The 15,930-nt window shown below is 40.0% G+C and overlaps 1 protein-coding gene across 3 annotated transcripts; it reads left to right on the top strand.

The window, feature by feature from the left end:
* Window positions 1–314: 314 nt before the first annotated feature.
* On the top strand, window positions 315–10,175 carry ccdc39 (coiled-coil domain 39 molecular ruler complex subunit). Of its 3 annotated transcripts, none has more exons than XM_026149691.1 (21): window positions 487–545; window positions 1,174–1,406; window positions 1,490–1,609; window positions 1,747–1,893; window positions 1,998–2,156; window positions 2,245–2,337; window positions 2,428–2,556; window positions 2,899–3,090; window positions 3,181–3,284; window positions 4,528–4,660; window positions 5,108–5,302; window positions 5,432–5,596; window positions 5,676–5,813; window positions 6,652–6,860; window positions 6,942–7,065; window positions 7,170–7,329; window positions 7,424–7,530; window positions 9,065–9,205; window positions 9,330–9,509; window positions 9,588–9,676; window positions 9,764–10,175. In XM_026149691.1, exons 3-21 carry the CDS (start codon window positions 1,505–1,507, stop codon window positions 9,936–9,938), a joined length of 2,745 nt encoding a protein of 914 aa, XP_026005476.1. In that variant the 5' UTR covers window positions 487–545; window positions 1,174–1,406; window positions 1,490–1,504; the 3' UTR covers window positions 9,939–10,175. The 3 variants fall into 3 exon arrangements, with proteins under 3 accessions (XP_026005475.1, XP_026005476.1, XP_026005477.1); XM_026149692.1 differs by having other exon boundaries at window positions 496–545; window positions 1,215–1,406; XM_026149690.1 differs by lacking the exon at window positions 1,174–1,406 and having other exon boundaries at window positions 315–545.
* The last annotated feature ends 5,755 nt before the right edge of the window (window positions 10,176–15,930 follow it).

Below are 15,930 nucleotides of genomic sequence, written 5' to 3'. Positions count from 1 at the left end.
ATTAGAGAGGTAGGCTATAATATGCTTAGTTGAAACGGGTCATTGGATTTTGTATTATTCTTTTAACATCACTGATGGAGATGTCAACTGAGATGGCAATTCAAGCAGAAGCTGAAGCACATCTCAAAGAGGAAGAGAAGTGATAAAAATGGAAACAAATTTGACGTCACTTTTCATTTAGTTAATTCAGAAGATCATTTTCTTTATATGCAAGTTTCATTCTACATATTCAAACTTCATTCCATATATTCAAGTGTACTTCTATGGGTGCTTCACTGTAGTCTCGCGTTATTTACTTCCGTTGACGCGTTTATATGGATGCGTGGTTGCTACGGGCGACTGACAACAGACGGCAACAGCGGAACAGCTAAAAGCTGGAGTTGACACTATCTTAGTGGAAATAAGTATTACTTTAACCCCCTCAGAAAGGCTGTCTTAATCAGAATAAGATGTCTAGCACTAACACAGCTCTGCCTGACACAGGCTGGGATGAGCACTTTGCTATCCCCGAGCCCAACGCTGAAAACAAGGCACTGCTTGAGGAGGTGAGTGTGGGAACGTAGTAACTGTTTATCTCACCGCCAAACTAATAGTTTTAGTAAGTGAAGTAATCTAAAGTGTCAAACAAATCTAACAGAGGAATCCGGGATCTCTGAACGAGCCTCTGAATGACTGTAATGCTCACAACGTAAAATAAATTCTGCTTGGGGTCTCATGCTTTGTTGTCAGGTCTGTTTGCGTCCTCTCTGACTTTACGACAAAAACGCCAGAATATATATATCGTATATACGGTGCACAATGTAATAGAGAATATGCTTGTTTTGGGGCTACATTGACGCTGTAAGTATCTAGACCAGAAGGGTCAGACCACTTTATGCATTATGCTTTTCATATATTTTTAACCCCCCCCCCCCCCCCGGATTTTTGATTTCTCTAAGTTCAAATAGTAAGTTCTCTGCTGAGCAACAGCAATGATTAAAATCAAAATCTGAAACACCCTTTATAGTGGAAAGGCTCTTTGGGTCCCATTTTTTTAAGCCATCACCAGAGTATTATTCTTGATCAGTTATTTTTCCTCCTTCAATGAACGAGCAATTTATGTTTATCTAAAACAGAGGAAGGACAGCTGATGTGTTAATAAATGCAGTTTTACAAATATATGTTATTTTTCAGTCTTTTGTCAGTACATCTAGCCTTCACTTTACAAAGCACAGGACGAATATGGAGTTTCCAGGGTCTGCGCTTCCTCTTACCCTATTGCAGCTGGAATAGACTTGAACCCCCTGACAGCTGTAACCAGAGCCTTCCAATAGGCTGTTTCTGGCCTCATTTGCTTGACATCCCTGATGTAGACCACTTTGTAGCAGTGCCTGAGTTCACAAGTCCTAAGGTTTTTCAAAAAATTGGTAGGTGGCTAAGTGTTGCTTAGCCCTGTTCAAACATTCAAACATTCTTGTGTTACATTATCTGGTAACTTGCTCAACAACAGATTCGCAGAAAAGAGATGGAGCTGCTGGAGCTGGAGCACATGCTTGAGAGAAATAAAGATCACAAGAAGATAATGACTGAATACTTAAAGAATGCCAAACAAGAGCTGGATAACACTGAGGTGAGATTATTAGAGCATATTGTGAATTTATCGTTTGTCGTACCAGTGTGTGTCGTGTGTGAGACTTTTGTAACTGGCTTGTAGTTACTGTGTCATGGCGTGTTACTTTGTTCTTCTGATGTTTTTTCTGCTCACAGGCTCTATGCAAGGCAAAGGAAAGAGAGGAAGAGTTTGAGAAACACTTGACAGCTCTCTCAGATAGAGAGAACGGTCGCCAGGCTCAGGAGGCTGCTGAGATGGAGAAAGAGCTCAAGTCTTTAGCAGAGAGGAAAGACATGATAGAGGTCTGTGTATATAAACATCTGTATATACACATCATATACAGGATTTGGCTTAGTTTAGCTGTTGGTACCAAAATGACCTTCTGAACTTTTGCCCATCTTGCCAGAACCACATCTTCAAGGGCAAACAGAAGTTGGATGAGTTTATGGAGCAGATGAACTGGGACAAGCAGACCATGGATGTCTTTTTAGAGGAGTCGGCGCGTAAAGATGAGGACACAATGGCCATCATCAAGTATGCTCAGCAGGACGAGCAGAAGATCAAGGTTAAAAAAATAAAAATAAATTCTGGAATATGGATGATCAAGCTGTTTTCACTCTCTGCTAACAACTGTCTGATCTCTCCTCATATAGTCACTCACTCTGGCTATAGAGAAGAAGACACTGGAAGCCAAAGAAAAGCAAAGAGCACTGGTCAAAGAGTCGACTGAGACTTTATCTGCTCAGGTAATGTGAGACTGATTCTCAGCAGACAAACCAAAGCAGTTACAAAAACCTCCTTCAGGATGACTGCTGCTTCCTTTCCTGTCCAAACAGATCGCGTTGGATAAGACTACAGAGAATCTGCAGCAGGCACACCTGGAGGCCCAGCAACTCATCCACCAGTGGGAAAATACTATCAAGCAGATGATGCAACGGGATGAAGACATGCAGCAGTGTGCTCTGGTAAAGTGTACGGTGTGGTGGGGCGTGGTTTGCTGCTGCAGGTGCGATTGACCCATCTGCGTGGCAGCATATGCCACGCCATGCCGGCTTAAAAGTTTGGAGTTTTGGTGAATGTGGTTGTTGTTGTTATGTTGCGCTGGCAGCGGGAGAGCTGCAGCTCTGTGTCTGTGTGTACAGCAACCGGTAAAATAAAGATGATCAAAATGCCACTGGGTCTGCCGTGGTCATTTACATGGGGATTTACACTTCTGCTGATAAAAGACATGAAGGAAAGCCAAGAATATGTGAATTAACATTGAAGTACACGTGAGTAACACCTGTGTTGTTCCTTTATCATTCCAGCAAGTTGCCCAGTTGAACCAGGCTATGAGGGAAAGGAATGCCACGGTAACAGAGAGGAAGAACTTGCTAGATACTCAGAGGAGCAACAACAAGGAAACTGAGAGGAAGATAACTCTCACCAACCGACAGGGAGCAAAACTGAGACAGGATCTGAAGGAGCAAGAGAGTAACTGCAGCAGGCTGCAGGATGAGGTCAGTTCCTCAAACTGTGCTGTATCTAAAGGAGTAGTAGCTTCATGTTCTAAGAGCTTGTCAGTCAATGCTCATGTTTGTGTCCTGCAGCTGAATACCTGCAAAAACACACTGGACAGAACAACCTCTGACGTGGAGTCCCTGACATCCCAGATATCCAGAATGAAGAAAGACATCCAGGATAAAAATGACAAGTCAGTGGAATCTTACGACACATCCCTGCCTATAAAATAGCACTGTGATGTTTTACCTCTTTCCCATGTACTGCATGTATACTGTACAGTGCCGTGACAAAGTATTTGGCCTCTTTTTCCCCATACACACACATTTCCCAATCATCAAAAAAAGTTTTAATATTAGACAAACATAATTGGAGCAAATACAAAATGCAGATTTATAAAAGTAAAAAGTTAAAACTACGACCACCATGTTTGACTGTTGGTATGATGTTCTTTTAGAAAATGCTGTGTTAGTTTAACAGGACAGAAAGCTTCCAAAAGTCTTGTCAGTCCACAGAATATTTTCCCAAAAGTCTCGGTGATCATCAAGATGTTTTTGGCAAATGTGAGAAGAGCCTTTGTGGGTTTTTCTGGTCAGCAGTGGTTTTATCCTTGAACTCTCCCATACGTGCCATTTTTGCCCAGTCTCTTTCTTATTGTTGCATCATGACCTCTGACCTTAACTGAGACATGTGAGGCCTGCAGTTCTTTAGATGTTGTTCTGGTTCTTTTGTGACCTCCTGGATGAGTTCACCACTGTTCTCCATTTGTGGCTGTTGGCTCTGACTGTGGTTCATTGGAGGCCCAAGAAATGGCTTCTGTTTAAGCAATTTCTTGATTTAACAGCTCTGCCAGTAATCAGGCACGATTGTGGTGAGTGAAATTGTACTCAGCTTTCCAAATAATGAGGTTAATCACAGTTAATTCATAATTTAAAAAGGGGAAGAACTAATTTTTTACACATGCCAGGTAGATTGGCACTCAGTGCCCCCAATTAACTGTAGTGGTAATTATGAAAATCATTTTTTATTGTTTCTGTAACAGTTAATCCACCAGTATGCGTAAGCTCTTTTTTTAAATGATCAAAATGTAATAAAAAAACAAAAGAAAACAGTAAAGCACATTATTATTATTATTATTTGATGAAGATGGCAAATTACAATTATTTACTGAACAGAAAAATAGTTTGAGTGGTTGATTGTTAATTATTTTCTGACCTCTTAGAGAAGTCCAGTGTGCCCGCTCATATTTGGGTATAAAAACATGAATACTGTTTATTATTTGCCTAAAAAATAACAATATCATTTTTAGTTTTCAACAACTTTTTGACAATGTCTAAAATATTTGTCTTTTTTGTTTTTAGAGGTTATCTAATAAATCTGCGCCTTTTTGCAGGGCTTGTTAAATATACATGCCTGTGTGTGTGTCTGTGTTGTAGACTCAGGCAGGCTAGGGCATACAACGCTGCACTGGACGAGAAGCTGAAGGTGGTGACTCAGACAGCCCTTAGTGAGGAGGAGAGAGCTGCACAGATGGATCAGTTTCTTAAGGATGAGGAACAGGCCATCAAGGTGAGCTGCCAAATCTGATCCAGGTAGAAGAGAACTGTTGTGCACAGAATAAGAACTTTGTCTAAGAATTTCTGCCTACACTCGTTATTATGTTGGTTTTGTTTTCATGGCATGAATAAGACATACAAGAAAAAGAAAAACCTTTTACAAAACTATAAAACAGTGTTATTTAAATAGCATGAACTAAATATACTGATTGTACTGATGTATTAACACCATACAAGGGAAGGCTGCAGAAACCTCAAGGCTCATTAAAGGTCTGTTGTAATTGCAGTGATGTAATAGAATCGAGATGATCACATGGTGTAATCAGAAGTAGCATGATTTCAATTTCACTTTTTAAAATTTGGGTTTTTTAATAATTCACCTGCTAGAACCCAGATGAGCAGACTCCGAGCTCGGTGCCTCAGACCTGCTGTGTAACCCTTTGCTTGTGCTGTGCTACAGGACTTGGATGTCCAGCTGCGTGACTGCAGGGAGGAGCTGTTGCATCATAAGGAGCGTTTGCAGGCCGTTAAGACAAAGGAGAAGGATTTTATCTCGCAGGTTTCAAAGAGTAAATCCACCATTAACAGCCTGGAGAGTCAGCTCAGAAAACTGGAACAGGACCTGATTAGACACCAGATGACCATAAGTGACCAGGCACGCTTAGCAAAAATCATACACTCACGCACAGACACGAACGTGTGCGCTAGCCAGCTTTCACTACTCTGGTGCTGAAATACCAACATGTTAAACCTTCCTTCCTTACTTGTTTCCTGCTTTGTGTAGAATTGCAAGATGATCTTCCTAAAAACAAAACTGGCAAAGCTGAAAGGTGACGTTAACCAAGAAGAAAAGAAAATGCTCGACAGGAAGCTCGCTGAGCTGACCGAAGAACTCGAAGAGAAAAAGAAGAAAGCCAAAGTGCTTACTGACACTCTCAAGGAGGCTGAGGTCGATCTGATGCTTCGCTGTACTATTCTGCCTTTTTATGAATCCCATCTGACGTATTGCATTTGTTTGTCTCTGGCAGGATGATATTCGCAGTTTGAGGAAAGAGATTGAGAAGTCTGAAGCTCAGAAGAGAGATCTGAGCAGTAAGGTGGAGGAGCTCCTGCTAATCCGTAACACCAGTGAGAAGGAGCTGAAGACTCTCAGACTGAGGAAGCAGGTAACTAACTAATGGAGGCTAATTCAGTGCATCATGCTCATAGGCACGTGGTTGTGGTGTGCTATGTTCACCATTATAATTTAAATTCAGCTTTTATTTTAAAGAACCTACAATAACACAGAGACAACCCAACAATCAGATGACCCCCTAGGAGTAGGGATGGGAATTGATAAGAATTTAGCAGTTTCTTATTGATTCTCATTAGGTTTTCATTAGCTCCACTGTGAGAGTCAACACCATTATTTCAAAGACATTACGTTCATGCAAATCGACTGCATGCTGTGTGGTCAAATGTTTAAGCGTGTTGAAGGTATTTTTTACTCTTTGCTATGATCATTGTTGGTGTTGTCACTTAAAATAAGTAATGTACTGTCTGTACTACACAGAACACATGCAGTACATAACTTAATTACCCTCAGGAGAAACTAACTTGTTACATTACTTTCACATTTCTCTGAAAAATGACCTGAAACACTTATCAGTATAACCCTATACTCTACAGTCCCACACACCAACATAAATCCCTATCCTAATGAGGACACACATTCAGGGTCCAGCTGACGGGGTGGGGTCTGCATTCGCTCAGCTTTAACAACACTCTGGGTTTTTGGCTAGTTTAGCGTTAGCATGATGTCTCATCTTTTTGTGGAATAAAAAAGTGTAATAATGAGTCAAACAATGGGTGTTTTAATAAATAGTAAACAATTAGCCTGTTTTTTCTTCACTAACCAATGTGGGTTAGGACTGAAAACATTAAAATTTCTGTTGATCACATGGAAATGGATGGATACCCCATGGACCACACATGTTATTGTTAGCCTCATGTGTTTCTCATCAGGAAAACAAAGTGGAGCACCAAATGTTAAAGATACAGGTCAAACGTGTGAGGGATCTTCTGTACAGCAAGGCTGACAACGTGCTGTCGCTGGAGAAGAGACTGCTGCAACTACAAACAACCATGAAGGAGAGGGAGGATGAGATTAAGGTCTACAAAGAAATGCTCAGCCAGCAGCTCAAGATCAGTGAGCAGGAGAGGCAGAAACTCAGGTGGGACAAAAAGAACAAGACTATCCACTTTGCTGTCAGTTGAGTTTTGCATCTGGTTTATCAGATTTTTTTCTGTTTCAGTGCTGAACTCAGTGAGAAACTATCCAAGATTGACACGATGAAGAAATGTTTCGAGATTGTGAGCCTTTCCATGGCACCTCCTGAGGAAGAAGAGGCGAAATCGCAGGCTTACTACATCACAAAGGTCTGCACACACACTGCTGTGTTAAAGCAGACTATGGTTTGATTTTTTTTTTCCCACAGCACCACACAATCACTTTGAATGACCACTCTGTGCTTTTTCTGCAGGCTGCACAAGAGAAAGAGGAGCTTAGGAGGAAAGGCGATGAGCTGGATGCTACAATCCACAAAGTGGAGCTGGAAAACAAAGCTCTGGAAAACACCATCCAGCTGTTCAACAACAGTAACTCTGCATTTCGCCAGTCTCTGAACAAAGTGAATGAATCCAGTATGTATGAGAGGGTGGATGGAATGACACCAAACCAGCAACTCAAAAGTCCCCCTTATCACCAGGAAGTTTTATGTCATTTTTTCCTCTTTAGGTCCAATGTACCAGGAAAAAGTGAAACTGGAAGGGCAGCTGAATGTGGGTCAAGAGACGCTGAACTATATGAAAAGGCAGATCCAAGAGCTTCAACAGGATATGCAGGTTTTTGCTATTTATAGTAGCTGCTAGTACTAAGAAAAAGCAACCTGTACTTAAATGCTGAATACCTCAAGCTAATTCGGAATTAGGTGAAGTCTGTCATCATAATGTTCAGCACAAGGCTGAACTACAGGCTAAACACACAAAGCAGTTTAGTGTGTTAATGTTTTTTGAGTTGGGTCTAAAATAGTCTTGTATACTCAGTTCTTCCTGTGTTTGTAGAAACCACCAGCTGGTGCTATTCTTTGCTGATAAAATGAAAGATGACTTTGACTACTTGGGATGCTGGTTCCGTATTTATCTGTCAGATAACAGATGAAACTATGCAATCAGGGAGCTACTTTCGTATCACAAGTATCACATGCAACATCTGAAGAGAGGAGTTTCAGGGGGTGAAACAATTCATGAAGTTTAGTGCTAACCTGCAGATGACTTTGTTTTTTTATTGCTGGGGTGTGAAAAACAAGGCACAGGGCCAGAATTGGCCTAACATAGACTCCAGTGTGGCCCAGTAGACACATTTCTTTCATTTACTACAGCAGTTCTTTTTCATCATCATGTAGAAAAACTGAGACGTACTTTTAAAATTGCACCCCCCCTTTCTCACCATCTCTTCTCCCCTCTATTTTTCTTTCTCTCCCTCTCTTTCTTTCATTCTCTCTCCCTGTCCTATCCCCCAGTCATGTCTGTCCCGTCTGTAACAACTGAAAATCAAATCAAATAAATACATAATTATAATAAAGGTCAATCAAATGGACCAATATGGCAAGGCCACGATGATCCAATTGGTAAAGTAAATCCGCTTGGCATCTTTCTTGGCCTTCAGACAACAATTCTGATGGCTAAAGATCCAAATGGGACAGGCAAAAAAACAAAAAACAAAACATAAATAAATAAAATAAAATAAAATAAAATAAAATTGCACTTCCTTGTCTTTTATCAAGATATCTTGGGGACTAAATGTGTAGTTAATCTTCTTCACGCTGTCAGAAAGGGAATTTTAACAGGCCACTGCACTTGGCTCATGATGTAAAAGGAGTTTGGCGTCCTTGGTTATGCGCACACATGTGGGGGAAGGTGTGTTTCTGTGTAGCTCAGAAAGAGCTGAAAGTATCTTTCTCAGCTGCATATTGTCCATCAGTTTATCTATTAAATAAACCAGAATTTGATCGAGGGGGTTGGAGTTTAATGACATTTAATGACAATCTAATTAACAATTAATAATAAGCTCCGTGTGAGAGCTGCTTAGTTTCCACATTATAAGAACCAGTCTCAGGTCAACAGCAGTTATACAGTAAAATGTTATTTACCATTTTTAATCTTCTTGAGTTAAAAAATCTGTGTTGGTATTTGTTCTCATTTCCAGCATGAAAGAGTAGCTTGAGTATCATATAGCAGAGTATTATTAACAGTTAATTTTTGTAAAAACTATCGGAGTCATCTAGTGTAACTAACCTTGCATGAATCCCTGTGTATGTGTGCCTCAGTGAATGCTTTCTTTTTATGTGTTTGTGTGTACACCGCGCTCTGGTTTCAGGACCTGAACTATGTGTTGGAAAGTCTGCCACAAGAAGAGCGAATGGAGAGAGATAAGATAGAGAACAAACATGCCCTCGTCAGCAAAATGAACGAAGAAGTTACTTCCCAGCAGGAGAAAATTGACAGAGCCTCAAAGCAGGTTTGATGTCCAACTGCATCATGTTTTCTAAGCACATTTGTTAACCTGCCGCACCTGTGACCAGTCAACAGCAGAACGAAGCAGCGCCATGTTATAAATGTGTGCTACTCTGCTGATTTTCCAGTTCTCTAAGCTGACCAAAGAAGTCCGCTCAGCAAAGGGCACCAAAGGCGAGACTTTCGAAGAGAAAGACATTAAGCTGAGGGAGTTGAAGGAATTCATCAAGAATGTGGACAGGATGCTGAATGAGGCCTGGGAGGGCAATCCTGACCTCAGATCAGTGATGGAGAAGTATTTCCTGCAGGTACAGTTCTTCAAGGATTATTGAACGCTTTGATTTACTGTTGAAGCTCCTTTAACTTGAACGCTTTCTCTCTCTCAGGCCAGTCTGTCTCTTCCCTCTCCTTCTCCCACTCCTGCCAGCCAGCGGAGCTCCAAGACAAGTTCCCCCCGCTGCTCCACCTCTTTCAGGTCAGGCTTCATCTGTTCCTAATAAAACCTCTGATCCTCCAAAGAAGCTTCTTCTTTTGCATTTTTATGTTTTGTTTTCCTCTGCAGGTCTCTGGCATCCTCAGCCAGCGCCAGCCCCCGGACCGCGGCGCCTCACTCCCCGACACTGAAGACGGTGGAACTGAGCCTGGATCTGACTGCGACCTCCCCTCCTCTCACCACCTCCAGATGTTCCAGCTCTGCGAGCAGCTCAAGCAGCAGCAGAAAGTCAAAGAAGCTTTAGTGTCTTTCTCCTCTGATTGCTGCTTTACCATTGAGAACTACTCAGTTTCAGGATCATTTGTTTTTTGTGTCTTTTTTGGTGTGTCGCACTCATTTCAGAGTAAATCTTGAATCTGTTAGATTTTCAGACTCTGTGAATCTAGTGTAATCTGATTTTTTTCTTTGGATTCTCCTTTTCTTTGCTTGTTTTGTCTTACAAATACATACATACGCAAAGAGTTCTCAATAAAATGTTATTGACAAGCCACTCTCTGAGTATTTGTATGACTGCGGTACCTTGAAAGCTTTCCTAAACTACCTACTTCACTACATATACACAGTGTGAAAGGTATTCAGCTATTTCTCTTACCCAGCTTTAGCAGCAGCTGAAATGTTTTCTGTGCTTTCTTTGTGTGTTACAATCTGTTCGACTTTTTGGTAGCTGATTTTTTTTTTTCTGAGAATGTTTTAAAGAGTAGGAGTGCCTCACTGTCTGAAAACTGTGCTACTTCCTCATGTTTCATGACATGGTTTGTTCTGACCCCATTGTTCCTGCTCATCCAATTCTTCAAGGAAGTTTTGCAACCAGGCCACTCCCTCTCTGTAACACTATTAGTCTCTCGTACAGACTAAAAGCAGACAGACAGACTACAGGAACAATACTGCACCTTAACAGATTTCGCTCTTTTCTTTGGAATAAAGCTTCAACATGCTGCTGCTGATCCTGTTTGCTGGATGTTTGGCCACATCTGTAGCACAGAACAGTGAGTACATTCTTTAATGATCATAAGGAAATGTAATGGTGATCTTTTAAATAACAATGTTAATAAGCTAAAACTGTCAAGATATGAAATGTGACCTTAACTTTGCTCATGTTTTAGTAACTGTAATAGGAACGCCTGCACAGACCAGTGAGTTACTCTTTAGTGATCATAAGGAAATGCAAAATCGATCTTTTAAATAACAATGGTTATAAGTTAAAATTGTCTAGATATGAAATGTGACCTTAACTGTGCTCATTTCAGCAGCATTTCCCACTGCTTTTGAAGGAGCAATGTCTGCAGTTTATACGCCAGAATGTAAGTGCCTTTTAAATTGTAGTGTATAATTTGCACTGAGGCCTGAAATCAAAGGTCTGATTTTGATTAATTTTTCTCTGTTGATCTTTCAGACGTGGCAATCCTTCAGGCTTATGTCCAGTACGCTGGCCCATTTGATCTAAATGAGACGACAGCTCAGCCGATTTTGAACGAGGTACCTGTCTTTTTACAAAATAAGCTTAATGTCGATAGAAACTGTAACAGCCAGTTCTGTATGTGTGTCAATGAGCGACTCAAAATAATGGGTTTAAAAATGATGTCTTTCAGCTTGGCCAGCGCATCAGACAGGAGCTACCAGATTCCAGTATAAGTCTGAAAATTAGAAACATCACCAAAGTCTGACACCTCACAAGCTTGTCTTTACTCGTTTGATTTGTGTTGATCATAGCTCGACTCGGTTATCTGAGTGGGATATGTAAAGTTCACTTCAGCAGATATTTATAGTCATTTTCAGGTGATGGTTTTATATTAGTCTTTAACAGAGGAATTGAACTGATGTGTTTCTAATACTTGAATAAGGCAACGTCTTCAACATGAAAGATAAACATTGAATATCGAAACAAAAATGACCAAACAATCCAATTCTTTTAAACCTGTTGTATGTCAGAAACAGGCCACTCCCTCTGTGCAATGAATTGCTTGTAAAGAATGAAAGTAGCTATAAGCTCTTGTGTGTGACAAATGTCCAAAAACCTGAAGATGGGGCGATTCAGCTGTTTTAAAGATGAATCAAAGTGCTTGAAATTGAAATCTGTAGCTTTGTGATCAAACTGAGTTACTAAGTATCCAAAACAGAGGAAACAGGATTTCGTCGTAACCAGATAACCCTGAGTTTTCTATACTACAGTTATGGTTTACATCTTACTGGATTACAGTATATTGCAGTATAACTTAATTACAATTTCATCTCTACACTCAAACCCTTAAAAGCACAAACAAAAGCAGCTGAGAGATTAAAAAGTAAAGCTGATGGGAGAGGATGTTCAGAGTTTTGGTTTAAAATTTTCTGGAAGCGCTGATTCTTCTTTTTACAACATGCTTTGAGCACAACACAGATTCTCTGCCGGGAGTAAATGGTTCATATTTGCAAGCTGTTAAGCTGTGATTTTCTAAAACCACTGAATGAAGCACAAGCTGTGCGTCACAATGTCACAGAAATATGCATGTATTCATTTAATGATGCAGAAAATATGAATACCTCATTCTAATCCCGCTGTAAAGTCTCCTTTACACCGATGGAAATGTACATGAAGTATACATGAAGTATACATGAAGCTTTTTCCAGCTCTCTTTTAATGGGCTGTGGGACAGTAAGCTTTAATGTTTACATAGATCCAGTTTAATGTGCAGCCCCAGAAGCAGGGGATGTACTAAAATTTGGATGTTTTTAATTATGACATGCTGACACCAACCTGCTTTTATAACAACATGCTGATGTCTTACCTTTGAGAATAAAAACTGAAGTGGAGAGAATAAACGGTTCTCTCCATGCCAGTTCGTATACTATATTATACTCAATATGGTTTCTTTTTTAAGGCAACTTTAATGTTGGGTGGTAACAGGTACACATGTCCTCTAAGGCAAAGTATATTTCTGTGAAGTTTGAAGTCAATCCATAAAAACTGAGGGTAATATAACGTATCTACTGTGTTTTTACATTTGGTGTGACCTTTGACTTTGATCTTGACCCAATTTTCACCCAAATGAAATCAGCTTCAGCTGTTATCTACCATCACGCTGAATGATGTGCTGCTGCAGTCATCTGTTAAAATGGTTAAATTTGTGTCAGTCTGCCCCAGGGCAGCTGTGGCTACAACCGTAGCTGCCTCCACCAGTGTGTGAATGCGAGAGTGAATGAATAGTGGCATTGTAAAGCGCTTTGGGTGCCTTGAAAAGCGCTATATAAATCCAATCCATTATTATTATTTTTATTATTATTATTATTAACTGTGATAACTAGCTTTATGTGACACTTTATCCTGATGCTCAGTGTAGGGTAAGTAAATCCAACGATACTGTTGTTATGCTGAAGTTGCTTTGTAGTAGAGACCTCTGTTTCTACAAAACATATGGAAACAATTGTTGTATAAAACTGGAACAACATAATGTAATTATATGCAAATCATTTAAATGTAATAATAAATTAAAACAAGTTGTATGATGAGTTGTGATGTTGTTTGTCTTTTGGAAAATCTAAAGTTCATGCCAGCAACACAGTTCAAAGAAGGTGGAGAGAGCACTTGTTTTGAAAATGGGCGTACTTCCATTCTTCTTCTTCTTCTTCTTCTTCTTCTTCTTCTTCTTATTTTATACAATTTTTAGATGCTAATTTATCATTTTTATTTATAAAAGTAAATTAATGTTTTTGATACATTTCATGTCCAGACAACCTAGATTATTTTTGTGCAAAATGTTTATGACATTGTCTTGTGTTTGGATATATGGCCACTTAATTAGGTACAACTACCTCCAGACCTTTCTTAATTCTTTATGACATTTATTCATCAAGATGCTGGAAACAATCCTCAAACATTTTGCTCCATACTGAACTGATTTTTCACATCCATAATGTGAAAATTCTGTTCTAACAAATCCCAAAGGGCGCTCTATTGGATTAAGGTCTGATGAGTGTGGAGGCTATCTGGATACAGTGAACTCATTGTCATATTAAAAATAAACCGTTTGAGATGATTTGATCTTTGTCACATTGCATATTATCCTGCTGGAAACAGCCATCAGGAGATGAGTCATTAAGGAATGAACATGGCCATCAATAATAAAGGTTTTGTTTTGTACTTTGGACAGCCACTTTTACTCACTTCATAATGAATTCATCGTAGCACTAAAGTTGAACAGTAACACCAAAACTTGTTGTTTATCAGAACCATCTGAGCTGAGACTGAGGGTGGAGTCTGACAAAAGGGAAACTGTCACAGTTTTGTCTTGGAAGGACATTTCAGTGGAATCACGGAGTGAATCTGAAGGTTTTCAAATGGAAACTTCCACTTTCAGCCACTAGGTGGCAACACACATTCATGCCTTGTCCCACTTTGACACACCTTTTCACCATTTTTTACCCACAGCAAATGATTTCGTTCGCCTCATTATTTTTCATCAACCAAAACTAAACCATGTCTCATAGATTTCTAGTTATGCCAAAGAGATTAAAATGTTTCTTTTTTGAGCACGCAGTGCTCCATAACAAATGCTGTTTGACCGCAGTCAGCTCTGTCTTGCACTAAAAAAACCCCAACATAACCGATTTTAGACCTGGGAGAGTCCTGTGCAGCTGTTCTCAACTTCAGTTGTGTCCAAGTGATCCTATGATTTACAGTTAGAACCTGACTGATCATTTAACATTTAACAAGGAATATAATTGATTAACACAGCACTGGGGAAAAAGTTGTATTGTGCTAGGAATGGGTAAAAATGGTGTGTGCCTTTATTCTTCAACACACTCTCAACTCTCTTGGGCAGCTTTCCTGTAATTTCTCCAGGTTTCTCGAAGAACAGTCGTTTTCGTCTTCGTTGCTTGCTTAAAAGAAAAAGAAACATTCACAAAACACCCAAAGTTTGATCCTGGGAGGTAGAAAGGAGACTAAAGGAATGTGTGTAGCTGAGAATGGTTTCTTACACGGTTACATGCTGTGTTTTAATCCAGTTTCACGCCTTTGAACACATCTTCCATGGAAATGCTCGACTGCAGAAAGCAGGAAATCAGTTTAAAAAATATTCAGTGTATTGAATATCCAGAATGAAAGACACAGAAATAACCAGCTGCGTCTAATTGCATATATAACTGTCCCATCTCCCACGGCACAGGCCATGTTAATCAACCTTACACTGACCTCCTCCAGTCTTCCACATGAGCCGGGTGCTCTTTTAAACCCCAGGGACAGTTTGAGCAGACACTTAGGAGACGTTTGCACACTACAAACCGACCTTCAGCATACCCGCCTTTAGTATGGACCTGAGATTCCTCTTTTTTATCTTCATCTCTGATTGTGGGGGCAACACTCAGCATCTCTCCGGCTGAACGCACTGCACACTGCAAAATCAAATGGTAACGTGTATCGTCTTTGAGGATTTGTGTGTGGAACTGAGATGTTGAATTATACACTTTGCAGTGCACCTTTTCCTAAAATGAATTCATGGAGTTATTAATATCAGATGCAGAAGTTTTGTTGCAGTGAAGTTCAATTCAGTCTTCTTTGGTCGTGTTTGTGCACTCACATTAGTCATGTCTGTGCAGAGAACAGTTTCCATTTTTTTTCTTCTTAAAGTAACATCTCTCTTTAAGTGAACTGATATTTCTTGTGCTTCTGTCAACACATTTTGATTGAATAATTTCACTGCTCTGCTCTTCAGGCTCTTTGGCATCTCCTGCAGCAATGTCTCTGAAAGGCTTGTGAGCCAGATCAAAGCCTGGCAGATCAGCAGAAGCTGTCTGTATGCAGGAGAGCAGTGCTCCTATGAGGTCAGACACATCACTTCCTATTCTTTAAAGCGTGGGATAAATTTTTTACACTAAAAAACCTCAAACTTCACCCTCAGTGAAGATGAAGCATTTGCTAACCATTAATAACATTTGCTATGTATGTTATAAATGCTGTTTATGGGATTTGGGTAAAGTGATCTCTTTCTTGATGTATCTATTTAAATGAATGAGTTACTGCTAAAAGCAAAGACCCACAGACCCACAAACTCTGCCAGATCAAACATGCAGAACTACCTGCTACCTGCTGTAAAGTTGTTGCAAGGGAGAAACTGAAAGTAGCACAGCGGTAAGTGGTATTATTGCATAGTAGAAGTATTTAGAAAACCACAGGAACTCAGTCTTGAAAGTGTCAGACCATGTAAAGCTAACAAGCAGGCGCACCGAATCTGAATGAATCGCATCAAAATGTCACCAAA

Source organism: Astatotilapia calliptera, chromosome 18 (genome assembly GCF_900246225.1).
Source record: "Astatotilapia calliptera chromosome 18, fAstCal1.2, whole genome shotgun sequence".
Classification (NCBI taxonomy): Eukaryota; Metazoa; Chordata; class Actinopteri; order Cichliformes; family Cichlidae; genus Astatotilapia; species Astatotilapia calliptera.
This window is presented reverse-complemented; position numbering and strand designations above follow the sequence as displayed.

Excerpts from the sequence above, each read along its gene's own strand:
- ccdc39 (XM_026149690.1), top strand. The coding sequence starts at position 450 with ATGTCTAGCACTAACACAGCTCTGCCTGACACAGGCTGGGATGAGCAC. Across the intron at positions 2,157-2,244 it reads AGGACGAGCAGAAGATCAAG|TCACTCACTCTGGCTATAGA; the intron begins GTTAAAAAAATA and ends CTCCTCATATAG. Across the intron at positions 7,531-9,064 it reads AGCTTCAACAGGATATGCAG|GACCTGAACTATGTGTTGGA; the intron begins GTTTTTGCTATT and ends CTCTGGTTTCAG.